The 23,975-nt window shown below is 42.7% G+C and overlaps 1 protein-coding gene across 5 annotated transcripts; it reads left to right on the forward strand.

Moving 5' to 3' along the window:
• The first annotated feature begins 4 nt into the window (after positions 1 to 4).
• Positions 5 to 23,747, forward strand: zc3hc1 (zinc finger, C3HC-type containing 1). 5 transcript variants are annotated; one of them, XM_048610209.1, is made up of 11 exons: positions 5 to 462; positions 1,176 to 1,353; positions 2,661 to 2,775; positions 3,978 to 4,128; positions 6,640 to 6,723; positions 7,149 to 7,276; positions 8,197 to 8,354; positions 13,347 to 13,590; positions 19,212 to 19,418; positions 21,864 to 22,088; positions 23,393 to 23,747. In XM_048610209.1, exons 2-11 carry the CDS (start codon positions 1,310 to 1,312, stop codon positions 23,459 to 23,461), a joined length of 1,425 nt encoding a protein of 474 aa, XP_048466166.1. In that variant the 5' UTR covers positions 5 to 462; positions 1,176 to 1,309; the 3' UTR covers positions 23,462 to 23,747. The 5 variants fall into 5 exon arrangements, with proteins under 5 accessions (XP_048466166.1, XP_048466167.1, XP_048466168.1 ...); XM_048610210.1 differs by lacking the exon at positions 5 to 462 and adding an exon at positions 721 to 1,011; XM_020516509.2 differs by lacking the exons at positions 5 to 462; positions 1,176 to 1,353 and adding an exon at positions 1,383 to 1,671.
• The last annotated feature ends 228 nt before the right edge of the window (positions 23,748 to 23,975 follow it).

Below are 23,975 nucleotides of genomic sequence, written 5' to 3' on the forward strand. Positions count from 1 at the left end.
CACACAGCAAGATCCCACAAACAGTAATGAGATCAATGATATTTATAGTGATATTAATTGAGGGATAAATATTGGTGAGGGCTCTTCTTCAACATAGTGCCTTAATTGACACCCTTTACTCCCATCTTAGACGGCAGACGAGATTTTGGACTAACATCTAAACCAATCGGAGCATTTTCGACACTGGAGCACTCCCTCCGTATAGTACAGAGCTATTAGTCTACATTGTGTGATTTGCTGGTGCAAAGACAAGGGCTACAGCTGACGTTTGAGTACTTGACAGGAATGACGACGAGGAGGGGGCGGGAAGGGGAACAGCTGCTTCTCTATGCCTGGAAAGAAAACTTGTATTGCTGCTCCTGAAAGAGTTTCGATAGACCTTCACTGCCTAGATTCAAACATGAATAATAGCCAGGTCATTGAGATGCTCGTATGATTGCGAAGTCAATTGAATATATTTCTGTAAGTTTCATTACATACCTCTAACTGATCCATCCCGATCACTGGACATCAAACAAATCAATCTTTATTACCACCATCTTCCCACATCAATAGCATGATTCCTGACTGCAACCCATTTTTTCTATCTACTTTTTTTATGCATAATAACTTAAAATGCTCAAAGAAAATGAACAAGAAATGTTATTTTTATAATGCTCCTATGATTTTCTTTCTCCTGTGTTACTCACAGCAATGCTGCGTGCTCAACAGGTTGCACACAGCTGGGAACTATGATAGCAGTTATTGCTCAGGGGTAGTCCTCTTGTTTCTGAGTCAGAACTCTGTTGGTTCAAGTCCTAGTGGGAAAAATGATAAAAATAACTCAAATACTACCTCTAGTGCAGTACTGCATGGAGCAGGTGGTGCTAATTTTGAAGTATCGGATGTGTTGTATTTCGGATGAGAGACCAACACTCCCTCTTCGGTTATGTGGAAGATTCTGTATTATTTTGCAAAAGAGTAGGGAGTAATACCGTCCTGGCAATTTTCCTCCCATAATCCATTTTACAGGTATAGATTATTTAGCGCACTCTCCCCTTGCCATTGATAGTAGTTTATTGATGGTTACTGCGCTTCTTAAATTACTACACTAGCACCACGTTGGATGCAAACGTTTTGGAACATCTCGTTGCTGTGAAAGTTGCTATGAAATCTACTTTGTTCAATTTTTATAGATCCCTTGGCAACTGAACGTGGGCGGCAGTTGATCCCTTGAGAGTGACTTAATCATGGAGACGACTTCACCGGAAAGGCAGAGAAAAAGAAACAAAATAGATAATGTCCTAAGAATTCTGCATCAAATTGGCGAATGAGGAATCCGATAACCCTATCGCCATACGGTTACTTTTTAGTGTAATTAAAACATTAATTTGGAATTAGGCAGTTATTGTAGTCAACATATTTAATTTGATGTCTCTCGTTGCTTTAGAAAATCTTCAAATGCATTTGTATCGATTTTTAATTTTGCTGTCAAGTTCATTTAGTTGTGGTTAAGGTTTGTGCTCCGGAACATTTGTACAATGCGCATTGTAGCCGTGGGACATTGAAACCTGCCGGGTCAAAGATGGCAGCTACCGGTAGCAATGGCGATTTTACATCGCCCAACAGCAAAAGTGTGGCCGAGACTCCACAAAAAGTGCGGCAGCTGCTGTCAGACAGCATTGCCGAGATGTAAGTCCTGAGGCTCGATTCAGTTTTGATTCTTTCACGGAATTTGTTGCGCGGAAACCGCCCCCTCTCAGATATGGAGCCTGAATGACTGTGAACATCATGGGGCTCGGTCTTATTTACCTATCGTGCTGGATTTCTTTTGAGGGGATTGAGTTTCACAAAAATTATTCAGGATAATAATCGTCTTTCTAATAGTTACTAAAGTCTTCGAGAGTGGTGGAGTCAGATCTCCGATCCCACCCCAGATGCAACAGGTTCGCCTCTAATTTAAACGTTTACAGTTCAAGACCCACTCCAGAGATTTGTGCACGTAATGCTTGTAATTCTGGACATAATCCAGCATTGTAATTATTCAGTGTCAGTTTAAGAGTACTGTGGTGATGTCTGGTTTTCCCCTGCTTTGTTCTCTTGACCAGCAAGGAGAACTCTGCCTTTTTTTTTAACAAAATAAGGCTGTAGGATCTTTTATGCTCACATGAACCAGACATGGCCTTTTGTTTAAGGCAGAGCTTCCAGAAGTGGCGTCATGAGCTACAAGGCAGGATGGCCACCATTGACAGAGTTGTAAAAGCTGCTTTCACAAACGTACAGCCCTTGTCCCTGATCCTGCTCTCTCTTGTCTCATTGACGAGTCACAACAATTTCAAGCCTTGAAAAGGGTGACAGTGGGAAGAAAATTGAAATCACTGATTTAAAGGTACCTCTAAAAGATATCACCTTCGGAGGTGCAGAGCTTTCTTAGTACCGCACTGCAGCGTCAGCTTGTTTTCTATGTTTAAGTCTTAAGAGTGGGACATTAATCCTCAATGTACTGACAAGAATGTCACCCACTAAGACAAAGTTGATACTAACTTACCTCATCTTGACCACAAAAAATAAACAAAAGTTATTGTTATTGCTGAGATCGTCAAATGACCAGCAATGGAGCTTTTCAATGAAACTTGAACAACAGTGTGTTGGTAACTGATTATTATCTTTTGTTTTAATAGTGATCAGATCAGCTCTATCCCTGAATCACCTAATGACAATGATTTACCCAGATCACCAGTATCCTGTGATTCTGCTAATAAAGAAGCTTTCTTTTCACGAGTTGAAACTTTCACAATATCCTTCACTGTTGTCACCAAATCAAAGTCGTGAGCAAACAAAATCTCTGTGCTAAGTATTATGGCGTGCAAACTCCTGATTGTACTATTATAGAGTCCATCTTTCTATGTTTGCAAAGTGCTGGTGGTTATTAGTGCCTATGAGAGTTCTTTGTGTTGTTGAATTCACAATTGGATGTCACAGTACTGCAGAGCTGAGATCTGATTCATTGGTTGTGGGATCACATAGTTCTGTTGATCACTTGTTGCTTATGCTGCTTGGCATTCAAGTAATCCTGTACTGTAGCTTTACCAGGTAGACGTCTAATTTTTAGGTGCACCTGGTGCTGGTCCTGGCATGCCCTCCTGCACTCTTCATTGAACGGGGGTTGAAATTGCAATGATAGAATGGGGGATATGCCAGGTCATGAAGTTGCAGATTGTGGAGTACAATTCTGTTGCTGCTGATGGCCCACAGAATGTCATGGATGCCCAGTGCCCAGAAACCAAAGCACCCAGGGGAAACCCATGCAGACAAGGGAAGAATGTCTCTGTAGTGTTTGTACAGTCACCCGAGGTGGAATCAAACCCGAGTCCCTGGCGCTGTGAGACAGCAGTTTGAGCTGATGGATGTATTGGACAAGAAGTGTATTTACGCAGTGTTAATGCTTTGACCTAAATGTGATATGTGTCTTGAGCCCTTGGTTCAGCGGAGTGGAGGAGGCTTGTTTGAAGCCTAAACATGCAATAGACCAGTTACAGTAAATACCTGTTTCTACACTGTTAATCCTAATCATTGGTTTTGGAAGGAGTGCAGCATAAATTAATAAAAATTATAACTAGACTTCGAGGGTAAAATTAAGAGGGAGATTATACAAATTTAAGATTAAATCCATGGAATTTAGCTGCTTAAAGCGTGATTTGCTCAAAGGTTTCAAGATATTAAGGAGAACCAATAGGAAGATAGATAAAAGAGGAAAGCATTTCTGTGCTTGGAAAATCCAGGACTGGGAACATAGCCTACAATGTTATAACCATGCCTTTCAGCTGTGAGTTGGGAAACAGTTCTTCAAGGGGGAAGGATTGCCATGTGCTTCTCCCATTCTGCATATATTTGAGGCCATTTATTCAAAGAGAAACAGGGAAAAATACGTCTTGTACAGGAAATACGTATTGTACAGGAATGAGTGGTCTCTGAGTGTTTTCCTTTGACAAAGATACTCATTCAACTGGGCTGGGATGCCGTTTGAACTCTCGCCGTTGCAGTGTGCGAAATATGGTTGGACCAACATAGAGTGTGACATGCTGAAGTGTTGCAGTTGTCAGGCATTCCTCTGCACTACTCTGCATCCAACCCTGGACGCTGGTAGATGTAAGTTTTTTTTAACGTTTTTTTTAAACTCAATTTGTTCCTTCCTTCACACCTCATCCTGGCTTATGTCTATCTTGAAGACTTCTAACTCTGTTGTTTAAAGCCTGGGCCAAGTGCAGATTAGGGAATACTTGGATCAGATTTCCTTGTCAATGCATTGCAAACTGATGTCTTACAGGTCCTCTTCCCAAATTACATAGAGTTCACAAAACAGAAACAACCGGTTCATGCTCCACACTAGCTCTCCTTGCAATCTGTCAGCGTAAAGTCCTATTCCTTTCTCTCTCTCATGTTTATCTAGCTTCCTGTTACATTCATCAGTGCGATCACCTGAACCAGTCCTAGTGATGGCATGTTCCACATTCCAACCTCTCTCTGTGTGATGAAATTTCTTCTGAATTTCTCGTTGGTTTTCTAGTCACTCTTTAATATTTATGACTCGTAATTCTGGAATCCTCTGCAATTGGAAACAATTCTACCTTGTTACACTACTTCATAATCTTAAAGACCCTTTCTTGACAAAAGCACTTAAAATACTAGGGTATAGTAGGTTGTGGACCAAGTGCAGATAAATGGCTTGTATAGTTTGGTGTTTGGTGTTTGTTGGTCGGCATAGACATGGTTGGTTGAAGGGCCTGTTTCTTTGCTGTATGACTCTATAACTCTCTATTAAAAGATCCCTGGCCTGTTAAATCTTTCTTGGCAAGTATGATCTCTCAGGGCTGGTACAAAGCCTTAAGTACTTTTGCCAGAGATAAGAACGTGTAGAGCTGGATGAACACAGGCCAAGCAGCATCATAGGAGCAGGAAGGCTGACGTTTCGGGCCTAGACCCTTCATCAGAAATGGGGGAGGGGAAGGGGGTTCTGAAATAAATAGGGAGAGAGCGGGAGGTGGATAGAAGATGGATAGAGGAGAAGATAGGTGGAGAGGAAACAGACAGGTCAAAGAGGCGGGGATGGAGCCAGTAAAGGTGAGTGGAGGTGGGGAGGTGGGGAGGAGATAGGTCAGTCCGGGGAGGAGATAGGTCAGTCCGGGGAGGACGGACAGGTCAAGGGAGCGGGATGAGGTTAGTAGGTAGGAAATGGGGGTGCGGCTTGAGGTGGGAGGAGGGGATAGGTGGGAGGAAGAACAGGTTGGGGAGGCGGGGACGAGCTGGGCTGGTTTTGGGATGCGGTAGGGGAGATTTATTGCGGACCCCACCACCAAAGACGTTTTTCCTCACACCCTTATCTGCTTTCCGGAGGGACCACTCTCTCCGTGACTCCCTTGTCCGCTCCACACTCCCCTCCAGCTCCACCACACCCGGCACTTTTCCCTGCAACCGCAGGAAGTGCTACACCTGCCCCCACACCTCCCCACTCACCCCCATCCCAGGCTCCAAGACGAATTTCCACATCAAGCTGATGTTCACCTGCACATCTGCCAATGTGGTATACTGCATCCGCTGTACCCGTTGTGGCCTCCTATACATCGGGGAAACCAAGCGGAGGCTCGGAGACCGCTTTGCAGAACACCTACGCTCGGTTCGCAATAAACAACTGCACCTCCCAGTCGCGAACCATTTCAACTCCCCCTCCCATTCCTCAGACGACATGTCCATCCTGGGCCTCCTGCAGTGCCACAATGATGCCACCCGAAGGTTGCAGGAACAGCAACTCATATTCCGCTTGGGAACCCTGCAGCCCAATGGTATCAATACAAGCTTCAAAATCTCCCCTCCCCCTACCGCATCCCAAAACCAGCCCAGCTCGTCCCCGCCTCTCTAACCTGTTCTTCCTCCCACCTATCCCCTCCTCCCACCTCAAGCCGCACCCCCATTTCCTTCCTACCTACCCGCCCCCTTGACCTGTCCGTCCTCCCTGGACTGACCTATCTCCTCCCTACCTCCCCACCTACACTCACCTTTACTGGCTCCATCCCCGCTTCTTTGACCCGTCTGTTTCCTCTCCACCTATCTTCTCCTCTATCCATCTTCTATCTGCCTCTCCCTCTCTCCCTATTTATTTCAGAACCTCTTCCCCTCCCCCATTTCTGATGAAGGGTCTAGGCCCGAAACGTCAGCCTTCCTGCTCCTCTGATGCTGCTTGGCCTGCTGTGTTCATCCAGCTCTACACCTTCTTATCTCAGATTCTCCAGCATCTGCAGTTCCTACTATCTCTAGTACTTTTGCCACTTCCTCTATGTTTAAGCACTGTGCATAATACATTTTTTTGCCTCTCTCCTAACATCCCTCATTCCTTACTGTCTCTAAGAAGAGGTCCGTTTTGAGCCCATTTGCACTGTCCCGCATCCATGTCCTGCCTTGGTAATTTAATTCATCTTTCCGCTATTTTTTGAGTAGCAGAGTTCCTACAACCTGATTTCACGCTATCACTCTGAGAATCTGGCATTTGAACCTTCCTAATCCCCCTGTGATTGGTTTGCCTTCATTGGGTTGAAGCTGTTGAGGGGATTTATTTCCTTTTTCTTAAAATCTGCTACATTTGTGTGTTTATGAATTTATCTTCAGATAAAGAGAGGGTCGCTGCACTGCAAGAAGGATTGAAAACAGCACATGAGAAGTTCTGCTTTTGGCCTGACAACCCCTGTCCAGGTGAGATGGGAATAAATGTATCAGATTTTTTTAGGTTACTCGAGGTGTAATTGAGGCTTTATATCTGCAACCCATCATTTTCGTTTTTGCTTCATTAATTATTAACAGCTTATCATTGAAATGTCTGTGGTTGTTCAACGGGAGATTGGGAATGGTGTGGGTTTGGGAACGGTGCTTATTATGTGGCTGAACTCCAAGTAAGAGAAAGTCACAAACAAAAAAATGCTCTTAAAATATTCTTTTAGTTGTTCCTTGTTTTGCCTAAAAATCTCTGTGGAAGCAGATCAATCCATACTTTTCATTGCATCCTCTCCACTGATCCAGCACATGCGCATGCACGTGTGAACGATAAGTAACATGGGACCTGATTGACAGAGTTTGTCCTGTGTAGAGGATTCATTTGTTCTTTGCTTTGCACCTGGCAGATCGATTCTGGGCATTACCTTTGAATGAACCGGCAGCCCTTCTGCATGGAGTGACCGAGCGGTTCAAGAGTCTTTGTTCACTGGACTTCCAGTTACCTGCCATCAAACATGACGACCTCAAAGAAATGGTAAGTCCTATAAATTGGCTCTACTTCCTGACTTTTTGCTGGGTTACAGTATCACAGGTATTCGGCTTCCCTTCACAGAGATGGCTTCGCCTCTTCCTTATCCCTACCTCTTCCCCACTCTCTTGTCTAGATCTGTCCAACACTATAATGATCAAAATACAGTACAGGATATGTCTGCCATTGGAAGCTGAAGGTGACTGAACACAGAGTCTAAATAGTTTGGAAGAATTACCATGTAGGATCAAAAGCAGGGATAAGAAACATATTTCAAGCAAAATCAAAATTCCCTTTGAAGCTTTTTAAATAATGAATTTTTTTTTCATTGAGAGGAAATGGACAAAAGTAAAATAATACACAAACCTAGCGTATTGCAATTATGTGAGGGCAGTGGTTTGAGTGTGATAAGGCAGAATTTAGCTGTCGGGCAAGATGTAGAATGGAGCTGATGAGATACCCAATAGTTCTTAGGTCCTGGGAAAAGAAGAGGCAGGAATAGGAGAGACTGTGATGAGCCTTATTTTGACACAGAAAGTACAGAGATGATGAAATCTTTAGTGTGAAAAGAATAAGCTTTTCTCCCTTGACAGTCATGGGACTCTGCACCAGCACATTCAGGAGGAATGGGCAGGCAGATAGTGCTTGCTGTTCTTGCTATAGCTTTTGCCACGAAGTTTCGTCAACTTCCTCGTTTTATTCAGTGAAATCCCTGTGTACGGATCACAGTTTACTAGTCTTCTGTTTTACATTTCTCTGTTATTAAGCCAGCCATTGCATATCTGTGATCCTTTCCTAACCCTGGATTAGACTATGGGAGTTGCAAATCCATTGATCATGTGACTAACACCTGGTTACTGATATTGATTAAGTGCTGATCATTAAGTAAGTGAATCCATGACTTTTTTTTTTTGTCTTTTGAACAGACCATCACAGAGGAAACTATCAGTTCAATATTGCAGTTGGTTGAAGATGAACTGACGTGTGGCACTCTGTCTGAAAGTCCTGGGCTAAAGAGCAGTACAGATGTCCTTTCCGTCCATCTTTCTGCCTGTATCCTTGCACTGTCTGGCTGGACTGCTGGGTAAGAATCCAAAGTAAATTAGCAATTTTCCACATTGTCACGAACCTACTGCATAAATCTTCCCCTGCCTCCTTCACCATGTTCCTCTTCTGAAAGTACTGACTCATACAGGGGTACAGTTTCATGCATATTGGCCTTGTATTCACAGGGTCATTCAGTTAGCTGGAGGGTTATGAAACTGTTGACCATGGTCGGGGGTTGCAGCTTCAAAACCAAACCTCATCTTTCTTTCCCCTAACCCTTGCACAGGCAAGGAATAAAATGAATGATCAGTTCTCTCCTTATTCCCATTGCACTTTCAAACCTCTTCTCTCTTTCCCCCAACACTGCCCCATAAGACATTGATGCCTGCTGGGATGCAATTCTTTCATCTCCTTTAATCACTATACTTCATGACCGCAACCAGACAGAGGTGTGCTGTTTGTTTGCTTCTTGGAGAATAACAAATCCTGACTATCACCTGCACCATTTCTCCTGCACGGAGGGTGGCAAGGGTGCAAAATGTACTCTTTGTAGGGTTCTTCAATGTCTCTCTCATGACTGGCTAAGCAGCACCACTACTAATTGGACTGGCCAAGTCTTGAAGGATGTAGCTGCTGGACTGAAGCTGCAGCAGCTGACGAAGGAACCAACAAGAAGAAAATTATCTACTTGACCTCATATTTCCCAGTGTCACAGGTGCAACTGTCCATGACAGAATCAGTGGGAGTCACCACTGCCCAGTCCTGTGGAGATGAAGTCCTGTATTCTCATTGAGGATGCCTTCGATTGAGTTTTATGGCACTACCACTGTGCTAAAAATGGGAACGGCTTTGAACAGATGTAGCAACTCAAAACTTTGCATGCGTGAAATGCTACGGACCGTCAGTTTTGTAGGCTCACCTCATGTTGAATTTGTATGTATTGACTGCTGTGGAGGGAGTTATTGAAAATCAGACCTCTGCTGATGTCTGATGTACGCTTATGGACAGCCCATGAATCCCAGGGTCCTCCACACGTCACAACAATGCCATGACTTTGGAAGTAAAGTTGGTACTCAGCCCTGCAACTGCTCCACCTCCAGGCAAATTGTGAAATTTGTGATCATTGATGCAGGTTCGGGAAAGGAGAAGCAGCCAGGACCTTCAGTCAGGAACTGGAGTCAAAAGCTGTACAAACTAGATCGGGGAGTGCTGTAGAGCTGTCAGTTTTCTCAACAGTGACCAGGAGGATCAAGCACGATATACGGGAAACAGACAGTCATTCTAGAAGAAAGTAACCCATGACACAAGTGACAAATTAGTTTTCTCTTTTGTATTCTAAGGTTTTATTTTCTTGATGAGGTGAGTTTATAAAATGTTCAAAAGAAAAGAGAATGAGTCTTTAAGCTGATTAAGAAAGAAATCCTGTGCACATTTCAAAAGGAGTGGCTTTCCAAGATCATAGAGACTGAAAGGACATCTTTAACACAGAAACAACGTATGAATAAGTGAGATTTTCTCTAATTATGAGACAGCTGAAAGCAAAGGTGGAATTTTACAAATGCTTACTGAAACACTAGGAGATCGTGAGGAGGACAGAGCATTCAGGGTACAATATGTTGAAAGTTTTCTTTGATTATGTCATACTTGCAGTAAAGATGAAAACATCCATGCTTTCAGTACAAGATATTAATGATCGTGTGGTGAAGACATTGCAATTACTCAGAGCTGCACAACAAGAATTGTGACTTTAAATTTGTGGAATGTACCGGCTTCATCGTACAGAGACAATTTCTGGATGAATTGGGAAAATTTCATTTTCACATGTTGGCAGTGGCCAAAAACAACAGCCATTTCAATCCAAAAAAATGTGGATTTAGTACATTGTTTTGACCAGAATCTGAACTTGCTTATAAGACTGCCTTTGCAGGAATTTTGAAACTGACCACTTGTGATAGTGTCTCCATTGTGAAAGTAATTGAGCAGTTTTATGTTAATGGTGCCATGATTTACACAAGATGGTGATGTCTACATCAGATGGAGCTTTGTTATGCTCGGAAAGAAAAATGGAGCAGCGCCAGTCTTGCAGTGTGAAATCAGAACATTTGTTGAAACTGCATGGCATTGCTGACAGAAGATCTGGGAACAGATGATGCTTGGTGTCAATGAGTGCACTAATGCAAAGTCATGATATCTTGGTCAAGTACTGCATAGAGCAAGTGAGCAAGTACAACAATCCAATACACACACATTGCGTGAAGATGTTGACAAAGTCACAGTATTGCGTTGCATTGATTGCCCTGCATGATGTTCTAGATGAACTGTCATTACTGTGCAAATTCTTGCAGAGAAGATGTTTGACAGTAGTTGGAGCCATGCAATTTGTAAAGGTCAAGATCAATAATCTGAAGACTCAGCTGTAGGTGAACCTGTTTATTGGAATGATGAATTTAAGATTGTTCTGGCTGCTCTCAACAGTGCCATAATCCTTCAATTTACTCAATTTGTATGTGACCACCTGGAAAGCAGATTTGCAGAAGAGGAATTACTGGAATGGCATGTATTTGATCAGGCTGCAATTGCTAAGACAACCAATTATGAATTTGGAAAAGACAGCCTTGTGTGACTGAAAGCAAAATATTCCATTTTTTTAATCAAACAATGATGAAAGTGTGGCTGCAAAGGTTTGTGAACAACACTCCGATTTCAGATTTATAGTAGTGAAAGAAGTCAAGACGGGTTACGTTCAACCATTCAGTGATTTGGTGGAGAATGCTCTAAAGCAATCAGTTTCAAGAAACGTCCATTCTTTTGGACATTTGAGCAACATTTCAGGCATCAAGTGCTGACTGTGAGCATGGATTTAGCCTTGTGTAAATCCAAAAGTAGATTGCTTGGACAACTTAAAAACTTGTTGAAAACTTGCAAATTAAGTTGTACTTTCATCTGAATAAAATATCGGTCTGGGTGCAGTATACAACCATTGGGCAACAAATATAGGCACAAAAAGCTGCCAAGAAAGAAATGAATAAATTACCAGTGACCTCTTTTAGTCACATTGTATACGTAGTCAACACTAAACAGGTCCCCAGACTTCTGAGCTGAACAAACAGTTGTTTATTGTAGCGGGCAGAATACCTGTAACTATAAAATAATATAAATGCACACTTTTAATGGTTAATAAACAAACTGTAATTAAAAATTGCAATATGAGTTCCGCTAAAGGATGCAATGTGCTGCTCAGACTACTCCAAGTTCTGCACATTAAAGGGAAAAATCAGAGAGAACACTGGCCATCCGCAGCAGCAGAATTGTATTCAACTACAGCCTGTTAATTTGTGACCCCCTCATATCATCACTGGTAAATGAAGAGGTAAAGACAGGAGCAGCACCAGAAATACCTTAGAATGAGTTGTCAGCCTGGTAAAGCTATAGGAAAGAACAACTTGCATGTCAAAACACAGAGCAGCATGCAATAGACAAGGCTAAGCAATCCCATAACCAACAATAGATCTAACCTCTGCAGCCATTTCATATCCAGTCATAAATGGTGGTGCACAATTTAAAATAAATGATAGGATGGGGAAGTTCCACAAATGTGACTTTCTTTAATTATTGGAGGGGAGCCCAGCGCATTTGTGGAAATGATGAAGACTGAAGTATTTGCACCTATCTTCAAAAGTGCTAAATGGATGAGTCATTCCATGTGATATCATGAAACAGCTGAAGACACTGCATATTGTAAACGCAATGGGCACTGACAACATTCCAATAGTACTGAAGGTGTGTGCTCCAGAACTAGCCATACTACTAATCAAGCTGTTCACCAGTATAGCTTCAACAATGGCATGTACCCAATAATTGTCCAAACATGTCCTATCCACCAAAAGCAAGACAAATCCAACCCAGCATTAGTGCCTTATCAGTCAACTTCCGATCATCAACAAAATATTGGAAGGGGTCATTGACAGTGCTGTCAAGTGGCATTTGTGAGGGAATAACCTGCTGACTGGTTGGGTTTTGCTAGGGCCATTCAGCTTCTAACCTCATTAGAGCCTTGGTCCAAATATGGACCACAGATCTGACCTCCAGAGGTGAGGTGAAATGAAAATAACTGCCCTTGAAATGAAAATAGCATTCAATTGAATATAACCTCAAGGGGCCCTAGAAAAATTGGAGTAAATGGGAATCTGGGAAGGGTTGGGGGATCTTTGTCATGCTTGGAGTGTTACCTAGCACAAAGGAAGGTGATTATGTTGTTGGAGAGCAGTCACCTCAGCCCCAGATCATCACTGCAGGAGTTCCTCCGGAATGTCCTAGGTCCAACCATCCTCAGCAATTTCATCAATGGTCTTCCCATCAGAAGTGGGGATGTTCTCTGATTCAATAACATTAAGCACTTTTCACAATTCTTCAGACATTGAAGCAGTGCATATTTGTATGCAGTGAAACCTGGACAACATCCAGGCTTGGGCTTAGAAGTAGCAAGTAACATTTGCGCTGCAGAAGTGCTAGGCATTGACCAGCTCCAACAATAGAGAAACTAACCATCACCCTTTGATGTTCAATGCCATTACCATTGTTGAATCCCCACTATCAACATCCTGGGGGTTACCATGACCAGAAAGGGAACTAGAACAGTTATCTAATTACCATGGCTACAAGAGCAGGACAGAGCTTGGGAGTTCCGCAGTGAGTAACTTACCTGTCTCTGACTCAGTGCTTGTCCACCATCTATAAGGCATAAATCAGGAGTGTGATGGAATATTCTGCATTTACCTGGATAAGAGCAGCTCTAACAGCACTCAAGAAGCTTAAAATCATATAGGACAAAGCAGCCCACTTCATTGGCACCTATCCACTGCGTTTAATATTCAATCCCATCACCACAGTGGTAGAGCGTATATCATCTACAAGATGGTGCATCATCAAACTGAGCAACTCGGGAGGGAAGATGGGAGTGGGGTGGAAATGGGCTCCCTTCCACTGCACTTGTATAATTCTTCCTTTTTTTTATCCCCAATGTGAATAGTTCTTCGTCTGAATTTCTCCACCTGCCAGTAATCACCTGTTCCTACTGCATGAGGAAGGTGGGTCTGTGGAGCTTTCAGCAGATTGATGGTGTTTGCCCAGCCAGTGAGCCTGACATTCCCGTCTGCAGTACCTCCCCACATGAAAACAAGCCAGAAAGGTCAACACCAACTCCTCCTGCAATGTCTCCCCACAGGATGATCACTCGAAGTCAAGATGCTGCCCAGTCACAGAGCAGTGAGCAGGTGCAATGATCTTCCTCTGCCTTGTAGACTTAATTTCTTTATGTTTTTCTCAATTTACTACTCTTATAACATTAACTGGTCATCACCACACTGCTGGCACAGACTAGATGCCAGATTTGCCTGCACAATGTGCGCTACATACTGAAAATCATTGAGGCTGATGTACCTTGAAATAGTATCACACTGATGTGACATAAGGTGTGTGACTTCTATATGGTTTAATATAATTTACTTTAGAATTTTGATTTTGAACTAGTGGCATGTAGATTTTGGCTTGTGTGTTTGAAGGATTTTCACGATTAACTTGTCAGTATTTCTGGAGCAATGTTTTTTTCAAAAACCAGTATGACAGAGAGAGAGTGTGTTCCTGGAGTGAAAATGGGGATTTGTTTGCATGGTGAGAGTATTCATAAACATTGAAAGGCATTAGCTTGGTTTTGGTTCAGTAGAATGAGGAATTTATTTTTGTATGTGTTTAGGAGAAAACCAATAGATTAGAAAGCTTTAGGTGGCTCTTCACAGAAGTCCTGGTGGAAGTTAGATGTAACAAACCATTTCTCCTGAAGAAAGGCCATAGTTCCCAACAGTTAGGAAATAGATTACCTCAAGTGAATGTTCCAAACTAGTATGGTTTGATTTGGACCCTAAAGGAGTTATTTGAAGATGGGAAAGTCTAAGCTTAGCCTTTTTCTTGACACACAACTATCAAACTGTCATACCAGGAAGTTGAAGAAACAGTTAAATCAAACTTGTGGGTATCATTAGTCAAATTTATAGATGTGATAGAGAAGCGAACACTTTTTTTTTGAGCACTATAAAATGATGTGGTTAGGATAGATGGAATTGCATTTTTACTGTTTCAAAATCTTTTAAATTATGTTACGCGAGCAGCTTAGTTTATTCAATTTTATTTTAATGCCTTTTGTGTAAGAAACTTCCGTTATATTGTTAAAACCAAACCGTGAAAGACCACCTCAACAAATAAAAACAAAATAGTCATGTTATTGTCCAACATTTCAGTCTGGAATCTGACTAGTCCAGTTATAACATCAGTTGAGATGGTAAAATGTGGTCTTTTTGACTTTGTGTTTTTGTGTACCATTCAATTTCCATTTGATCCATGGACAGCATATAGTTTTCCCTGACACAGATTTTATTCAATTCACCAGCTTTAATTGCTTATATTTATGCAGCATTTAATATTGAAGTGTCTCAAAGCTTCACATGCAACCAGTTAGGTCACGTAGGTAAGCACAACAGCTAATCTATGACTGTTTCACATACAGCAATGAAATGAATGACCAACTTATCTATTTCTGTAGTGCACAAGTGTACATCCATACATGCATATCTGTTTATGGATGCATAAATATTCTGTGTGCACACAAACACAACACAAATATAAACCTGCAAATATGAATGTAGGACAATTACATGACTTGACTCACTGTTCTTGTCTCTAAACTGTAAGAGATGCCCTGGGAAAGGGTGGCATGGTAGCTCAGTGGTTAGCACTTCTACCTCTCAGTGACAGGGACCTGGGTTTAATTCCAGCCTCAGGTGACTGTGCGGAGTTTGCACGTTCTCCCCGTATCTGGGTGGGTTTCTCCTAGGTTCTCCGGTTTCATCCCGCAGTCCAAAGATGTGCATGCTTGGTGGATTAGCCATAGTAAATACAGGATTATGGGATAGGGTCTGGGTCTGGGTCTGGGTGTGATGCTCTTTGGAGGGTCAGTGCAGACTTGATGGGTCAAATAGCTTCTTTCCCCCTGTAGGGATTCTATGATTCTAACTTACTTTTCTAATCTAATCGACTTCAGAGATGTTACTATACACCTCTGAAGCAGGTGGGACTTGAACCCAGGTCTCTCGATCCAGGATCCACTGCACCACAAGAAGCCTCTTTCTATGATTCTAAAGGCAAAATAGACAAGTTCAAACACTTGGTTCTGGTGTTGCATTAATTTGAGCTTATGACCCTGATCCTCCATCTTATTTAATTGAAATAAACTATCTTTACAAACACAATATAGTCCCTTCAGTTTGTAAATGTCGATCCAGTCTTCCCTAAGCCTCCATTTCTCTGAAGTGTTCAGACCCAGCCCTTTGAACCTCCCTTGTCTACTAAGGTATTTTAAAGTAGATATTAATCTGTAGCCGTCCACTCTACCCTGTCCATAGTCTCATTATCAGTTGTTATGTGAATAGACAAAAACTGAGTACAGGATTTTAATTGAGATCTAACAATGATTATATACAAGTGTAAAGATGTATTCTTTGTCTTGTAATTGATTGTGCTATAAGTGCACCCTACTAACTGGCTATTTCTTCACAGCATTTTTGGTGGACTTTTAAACTTATACAATATGACATCTTTTTCTTCTTTTCCATAATGTGTCTATTTATGTAGGGGAGGTGATGGCCTACTGGTATTATCACTAGACCATTAATCCAGAGATTCAGATAGTGTGATGGAGAGCTGGGTTCGAATCCCTGCATGGCAGATGGTGGAATTTAAATTCAATAAAAACCGGAATTAGAATTTGGAATCTGTAATTACATGCACCATGAAATCATTGTCAATTGGCACGAAATAAAAACATCTGGTTCACTATTGTCCCTTAGGGAAGGAAACTGCCATCCTTTACCATGTACAGCTTTGATCTCCTTACTTGAGAAAGGATGCACTGGCACTGGAGGGGGCGCAAAGGAGGTTCACTAGGTTGATTCCAGAGTTGAGAGGTTTGGTTTATGAGGAGAAATTGAGTCGACTGGGACTATACTCACTTGAATTTAGAAGAATGAGGGGGGATCTTGTCGAAACATAAAATTATCAAGGGAATAAATAAGATAGAAGCAGGGAAGTTGTTTCCACTGACAGGTGAAACTAGAACTAAGGGGCATGGCCTCAAAATAAGAGGGGAGCTTTTGTAGGACTGCGTTGAGGAGGAACTTCTTCACCCCAAAGGTTGTGAATCTGTAGAATTCCCTGCCCAGTCAAGCAGTTGAGGCTACCTCGTTGATTATTTTTAAGGCAAAAATAGATATATTTTTGAACATTAAAGGAATTAAGAGTTATGGTGAGCAGGTGAATAAGTGGAGCTGAGTCCATGAAAAGATCCGCCATGATCTTATCGAATGGTGGAGCAGGCTCGATGGGCCAGATGGCCTACTCCTGCTCCTATTTCTTATGCACTTATGTGTTTACCTGGTCTGGTCTACATGTGACTCCAAATCCACAGTAACGTGTCATAGACTTGTATAGCATGGAAACAGACCCTACGGTCCAACTTGTCCGTACCAACCAGATATCCTAAATTAATCTAGTCTCATTTGCCAGCATTTGGCCCATATCTGTCTAAGCCCTTTCTATTCATGTACCCATCCAGATGCCTTTTAAATATTGTAATTGTACCAGCCTCCATCACTTTCTTTGGCAGCTCATTCCATACATGCACTACCCTCTGCATGAAAAAGTTGCCCCTTGGGTCCTTTTTATATTTTTCCCCTCTCAAATGTAGTTTTGGACTCCCCTACCTTGGGAAAAAGACCTTCACTATTCAACCTATCCATTACCCTCATGATTTTATAAACGTCTATAAGGTCACCCCTCAGCCCCAACCTATTCAGCCTCTCCCTGTAGCTCAAACCCTCCAACCCTGGCAACATCCTTGTAAATCTTTTCTGCACCATTTCAAGTTTAGCAATATCTTTCCTGTAGCAGGCAGACCGGAATTGAACGCAATATGTCAAAAATGGCCTAACCAATGTCAGGGCAACATGACCTCCCAACTCCTATACTCGAATATTCTAACCAGTAGTGGCAAGTGTACCAAACACCTTCTTCACTACCCTGTCTACCTGCAACTCCACCCTCAAGGAACTATGAACCTGTTACCAAAGGTCTCTTTATTCGGCAACACTCCCCAGGACCCTACCATTAAGTGTATAAGTCCTGCCCTGATTTGCCTCTCCAAAATGCAACACCTCACGTTTATCTAAATTAAAATCCATCAGCCCCTCTTCGGCCCAACAACCCATCTGATCAAGGTCCCATTGGTACTCTGAGATAATCTTCATCACTGTCCACTACACCAACAATTTTGGTGTCATCTGCGAACATATTAACCATTCCTCCTGTGTTCACTTCCAAATCATTTACATAAATGACAAAAATCAGTGGACCCAGCACCAATCCTTGCAGCACACCACTGGTTGCAACCTCTGGTCCGAAAAACAAATCTCCACCACCACCATCTGTCTCCTACCTCGAAACAAATTTTGTATCCAATTGGCTGGCGCCCCCTGGATTCCATGTGATGTAACCTTGCTAACCAGTCTGCCATGTGGAACCTTGTCGAAGACCTTGCTGATGTCCATATAGACAATGTTCACTGCACTACCTTCATCAATCTTCTTTGTCACGTCTTCAAAACTCTCAATCAAGTTAGTGAGACCCCATTTCCCAAGCACAAAGCCATGTTGACTATCCCTAATCATTTCTTGCCTTTCCAAATTCATGTAAATGCTGTCCCTCAGAATCTCTTAACAACTTACCCACCACGTCAGGCTCACCGGTCTTTTCCTTACCACCTTCCTTAGATAGTGGCACCACATTAGCCACCCTCCTGTCTTCCAGCACCTCACCCGTGGCTATCAATGATGCAAATATCTCAGCAAGAGGCCCAGCAATCACTTCCCTAGTTTCCCACAGAGTTCTAGAGTACACCTGATCAGGTCCTGGGGATTTATCCACCTGAATGCATTTTAAGACATTCAACACCACTTCCTCTGTAATATGGACACTTTTGAAGATATCACTGTTTATTTCTCCAAGTTCTGTAGCTTTCATATCCTTTTCCGCAATTAATACTGATGCAAAATACTCATTTAATATTTTGCCCATCTCTTGCCTTTCCACACTTAGACTTACCGAACATTAAGGGGCCCTGTTTTCTCCCTCGTTACTCTTTTGCCCTTAATGTATTTGTAGGATTTCTTTGAATTCTCCTGAACCCTTTTCGCCCTCCTGATTTCCCTCTTGAATATGCTCCTACTGCCCTTATACTCCTTGAGGGATTCACTCGATCCCAACTGTCTATACCTGCCATATGCCTCCTTTTTTTTTCTTGACCACAGCCTCAGTTTCTCTAGTTATCCAGCATTCCTTGCACCTACCACTCTTGCCCTTCATACCAACAGGAACATACTGACTCTGGACTCTCGTTATCTCATTTTTGCAGGTTTCCCACTTTCCAACCATCTCTTTACTTGTGAATAACCTCTTCCAATCAGTTTTTGAAAGTTCTTGCCTAATACCATCAAAATTGGCTGGTTGACTCTCATGTGCCCTCTGGGCGATTTGGGGTGGGTATTGACGCTGCCTAGCCAGTGATGCCCACATCCTGTGAATGAGTAATAATTAACAAATGTTCAGTGTTCACCCCACCCTCTTGAATGACACTGCACTTTGCTCAATTAAAAGTCATCTGTCCAGTCTAATCTGGTAATTTAGGTTTGCTTGCAGTATTCAAGCATTGTCACACAGACACATTCTCATGATAGGTTTGAATCCTTCCTAAGTTAGAAGACTTTACTAAAACTATTTTTACTTTACTTAGCATGAAACCAGCCCTTCGCCCATTGGGGCTCGCACACGGAGTCGAGATGTCCACAGTCCTACTCAAGTTGATCGAGGCGAGTCAGACTCTATTAGTTTACATTTGCGGAACAAGCGACCAGTGACCCGCAGCATGGGACAGGGGGACATGCCTTCCAGCCCTCAGCGGAAACCGAAGAGAATGCGTTTGTCCTCGTCCACTAGCTCAGTAAGTAATGAACACACCATGAGGAAAATTGCAGAACAATATTGTGAAACTGAAATTTTAAACTGACAATCCGATACCACTCAGATCCACAGTGTAGTACGTGTGCTATATCAGAATCAACTTCACGCAACAGTCCCAGTCCAGAGTCAGAAACTTCAAAGATTAGCCAATTGTGTGTCTGCAACTTTCATTGGTGCCTTCAACTGCCTAGACCCCTAGGAGCTGCAAGGTCCTCATGAAATATTTTGGCCTCGAGCTCTCTCCTCATTTATGACTCTTCTTGAATGAATGTGTGGGCATCATTGGCTGAGTCGAAATTCTCAGGTGCCTTCCTTGCCACCTTGGTAGTTTACGAAACAAGGGCTTGGGTCCAGTTGGCCCTTCGCGGTGCTATTAGCATGCTTCTGTCTATGTTGCCAAATACAAGCATCAGGCAGGGGCAGGAAGATCCAACGTGATTACTTTCCATATTTGTAAATTACAGAACATGGTTTTGAACTTTCAACTTTGAAGTGCTATCCTTCTCACTCTGTGCCTCTGGCCTCCTAATGAGCTAGGTGCCGTCAAGTCTATGTAGCATTCTTCTAACAAGGCAAGTTCACTGGAGGTGGAAACATTGATTTGTTCTGAAGCAATGAAGCTGTCAGTACCTGGCTAGGTAGTTCCAGGCCTGTCTGGTTTTGGTGGGAAGTTGATCGTCCAAGGACAGGCTGCATGAATACTGTCTGTTCCGGCCCAGTTTTTGCATAATTACAGAATCCAACTTGGTTTAAACTGGCTTCCATATTGAGTTTTTAATCCATGCTCATGAAAAAAAAAAATCAATATTTCTTTCGAAGCCCTGGAGTTTATGGCTCACCTGTCCACAGGTTCAGTGTTGTATTTTGTTTGATGCTTTTATGAAGTGCCTTGAGACTTCTTACTGTGCTAAAGATGCTACATAAATGCAACTTCTTGTGAGTTCATCCTTCTACAATCTGGGTTGACATTGCACTGTCGCAGGTGCCATCTGTCAGTTGAGACACTGGACAGATGCCTTCCGCCTGTTCCCATAAAACTGTCAGGATTCGCATCACGTTTTCAGGATGTACCAAAGCCATTCATTGCCAGTGACTGACTTCATCCCCCCGAAGCCATGTATTGAGCAAATGGAAATAGTTTCAGAAATTTTCTAATCAACCTGTTCAGGGATGTTATTACACACCTTTGGAGCAGGTGGAACTTGAACCTGGGCCTCCCTGGCTCAGAGGCAGGGACACTACTACGGTGCCACAAAAGCTCCTGAAATAGTTTCATTTTGTGTTGATCGATATAAATACAGCAGTGGAAAACCAGACATGTTTAAATTTGATGAGCCGTTCACAATTCTGCAAGTGTTCCTGGATTTTTCCTAGCAAGTAGGTGACTGTTGTTAGGACCCCTCTTGTGGCGCAGTGGTAGTGTCTCTACCCCTGAACCGAGAGGCCCAGTTCAAGTCCCACCTGCTCTAGAGTGTGTGTAATAACATCTCTGAACAGGTCAATTAGGAAAAAAATGTCAACTGTTGTTGCTGGAGCTTGGTCTCTGGTTTCTGCTGAGTTATTTGATCTCACCTGGGGAAACAGTGAAGAGGTTTTGATTGGCCTTAGTACACTGTGAATTATGGGTGGAAGGGATGGGGCAGAGAAGTTAAAATTGGACAAAGGTGCTGCTTTTGATGCCCACCCCTTCATGCCTAACATTTGTCATTAAAATGATAAACAGTATTTAAAAGCATACATACTGAGAGAATATTTCCTTCAGTGGGGAAATTAGAAACCAAATATAACCTTAAACTCAACTCCAGGTTGTTTAGGATAGTGTTTTTCATTACGCTGTAGTGGGAATCTAGAAATCTGTTTCCTCAAAAAGCTGTGGTTGCTGGAGACAGCTGGAGCTTTCAGGAATCAGGCTCAGATTTTTGTTGGCTAGGGATATCAAAGATGTAGAGCAAAGCCAGGAAAACAGCGTTCCAGTACATGTCAGACTTTTCTTCCTGTTTGTTGGGATCACAATCCTAGAATGCCCTTCCGAGCAGGACTCTGGGGTGTACCCACACCAGATGGACTGCAGGGCAGCAGTTCAAGAAGGTGGCTGTCCAACACCTTCGAGGGTACTTAAGGACAGGCAACAGTTGCTGGCCTTGCCAGTGCAGCTCACATCCCACGAATGAATCAGAAGTAAAGTTCTAATTGACTGGTGGAGAGACTGAATAGCCATTTCCTGTTCCTGCCCGCTGAGTGGAGTCACACAAGGAGAATAAACATTTGAGATGCACTGGAGGGCGGCTGGTATCTTGAAACTAACACTACCTTCAGAAAAGATTGGCACAAATAAGTGATTGGAAAGCTAGATTGGTTAATTCTGATATTTTGGGAGTGGTGTCTTCAGGATGGTTTTGTTCAGCTGCATTATTTTGTCTAATAGGATAGTACTCGGGGATACTTTAACCCTGTCTCCCAGCACAGGGATTGGTGTCCATGGGTTAGGAAGACACTGGAACTAGAAGATAAACCACATGACCCGGAGCTGGAAGAGCAGACCCCAGTGCCTGGCTTAGCTGAGAAGACGGAACTAGGATGGAAGGAGTCTCTTCGGGTGCTCTTGTCACTAAACACTGCCCGGACCCCAAATGAGTGCTCAGACAGTGTTGTAAGTAGTGAGTTTTAACAAGTCAACTTCTCCCTGTAGTTATTGATTCACATTCCCCCTTTCCCAAGGAGGTGGATACTGCGTAGAATACAGTTCCAGAGCTGCAGCTTTTTCCATTCCTGCCTTGGCTTACCGACTTTGAGAGGCTGGACAACTGCGAGACAATTCAAATGCCATATGTATTCTAGCTGGGGAGTGCAGGTGGCATGGTGACTCAGTGGTTAAAACAGCTGCTTCAGTGCAAGGGACCCAGGTTCGATTGCAGCCTTGGATGACTGTCTGTGTGGAGTTTGCACATTCTCCCCGTGTCTGCGTGGGTTTCCTTGGGTGTGCCGATTTTCTCCCACAGTCCAAAGATTTGCAGGTTATCGGATTGGCTATGCTAAAAGTTGTCCACAGTGTGCAGGCTACGTGGATTGGCCTTGGGAAATGCAGGGTTACAAGGAAAGGGTAGGAGGTGGGTCTGGGTGGACTGGCTGTTTGGAGGGTTGGTGGACTCGATGGGCTGAATGGCCTGCTTCCACACTGTAGGGTTTCTGTGAATTTCTATGAATGAATTCTGATGCCTGGCTATGTGACCATAGAAGGCATCTATGCAATGAATGAGGTTAGGAGAGAAAAATCTGTTTTAAACTGGAGCTACTGAAATTTTGTGCCAAGAAGCCAGTACCATGCTAGCCTCAGGTCAATTATATTGACAGCATGTACAATCGGAGTTATTTTTTAATTCTTTGAAAACTTCAGTTAGGACACTAAGGATCCATAAGATTCTCGAACACAGACTGCATTTAACCAGAATGCTGTGGACTGCTGCAAATTGCAGGAGGAAAAATGCCCATCTTGTTATTTGATTTGGTTGCTTTCCCAGTCCTGGGGGCTTCAAAAATTTTTTCTGTTGTCATTTTGATTAGCGGTCAGACAGAAAGCTTTTTGTGCCCTACATTTGCCCCTCAGGCTGCTATGATTTAAATTGGTTCAGCATCAAGCCAAAAGTTTTACCCCAATGGATGCATGGTATGTAGGGCTGGGTCTTGCTGTTTCTGAAGTTCAAAACTTCAGAAATTTCACAGGCAGACATCCCAGCAAGCACAGCCACTGACGAAGTGAAGAAGTACTCTCCCCCTTCTCCAGCTACCTGCTCCTTTCCACACAGTGAGCGGTAAGAGATATGCTATAAAACTCTGTGCTTTTCCATCACATAATTATTGATTTATAGGCAGTGTGCTTGAGAGTAACAGTGAAATGCTGTATATCCTGTTTATGCTCATGTTGAACAGGCCACGTACATGATCCTTTGTTGTCAGTCTCTTTCAGAAAAGTCCAACAAGGTGTTCCGAATATTCCGACAGTGGCAGGTCCCATGTTCTTCATAAAGTTGTTTGTTGAATGGGATGAAGAAGCAATTGGTACTGAATTAAGTGATTATGATAGGAAATGGATTTTGAACTTCATCGTGACAGATTTTTTCCATATGTTTTGCTACTTTGTTTGAAAAACACAAAAGCATGGAGCTGGTCTGTGTTAAGCCTATCCCATACCAGGTGGAAGCCATCAGGATGGTTCTACCATTAATGATCTTATCTCACTTCACAGATGTATTTAACATGTTAAAATATCGCAAAGGCTTTGAACAAATGTGAATAAAATGTTTTGATAGTTTCTGCTTTTTTGACTTTTTGTTTTGACCTCCTGGCTGTTTTTAGTGTCTTAGTAAATGTTTAATTCTGCTTCTGTCGTACTGAAATGTTTTGGTGGTGTCTTATGGAGGGAGGGGTACAGTACTGTCATCAGTCTCTGGTTGGAGAAATGGAGAGGAAGCCATTCAGCTCCTTCCGTCACCCCGGAGTCTGTTCTACCATTCAGCAAGATCGTGGCTGCAGAAGCGGG

The sequence above is a fragment of the Rhincodon typus genome, chromosome 22, assembly GCF_021869965.1.
Source record: "Rhincodon typus isolate 14 chromosome 22, sRhiTyp1.1, whole genome shotgun sequence".
Lineage (NCBI taxonomy): Eukaryota > Metazoa > Chordata > Chondrichthyes > Orectolobiformes > Rhincodontidae > Rhincodon > Rhincodon typus.

What these genes read in the sequence shown, in the direction of transcription:
- zc3hc1 (XM_020516509.2), top strand. Translation starts at nt 1,565, where the DNA reads ATGGCAGCTACCGGTAGCAATGGCGATTTTACATCGCCCAACAGCAAA. An exon ending in TGTCCTCGTCCACTAGCTCA is followed by an intron (nt 19,419 to 21,863) that starts GTAAGTAATGAA and finishes TTTGTCTAATAG; the next exon opens with GATAGTACTCGGGGATACTT. An exon ending in ATGAGTGCTCAGACAGTGTT is followed by an intron (nt 22,089 to 23,392) that starts GTAAGTAGTGAG and finishes CTTTGTTGTCAG; the next exon opens with TCTCTTTCAGAAAAGTCCAA.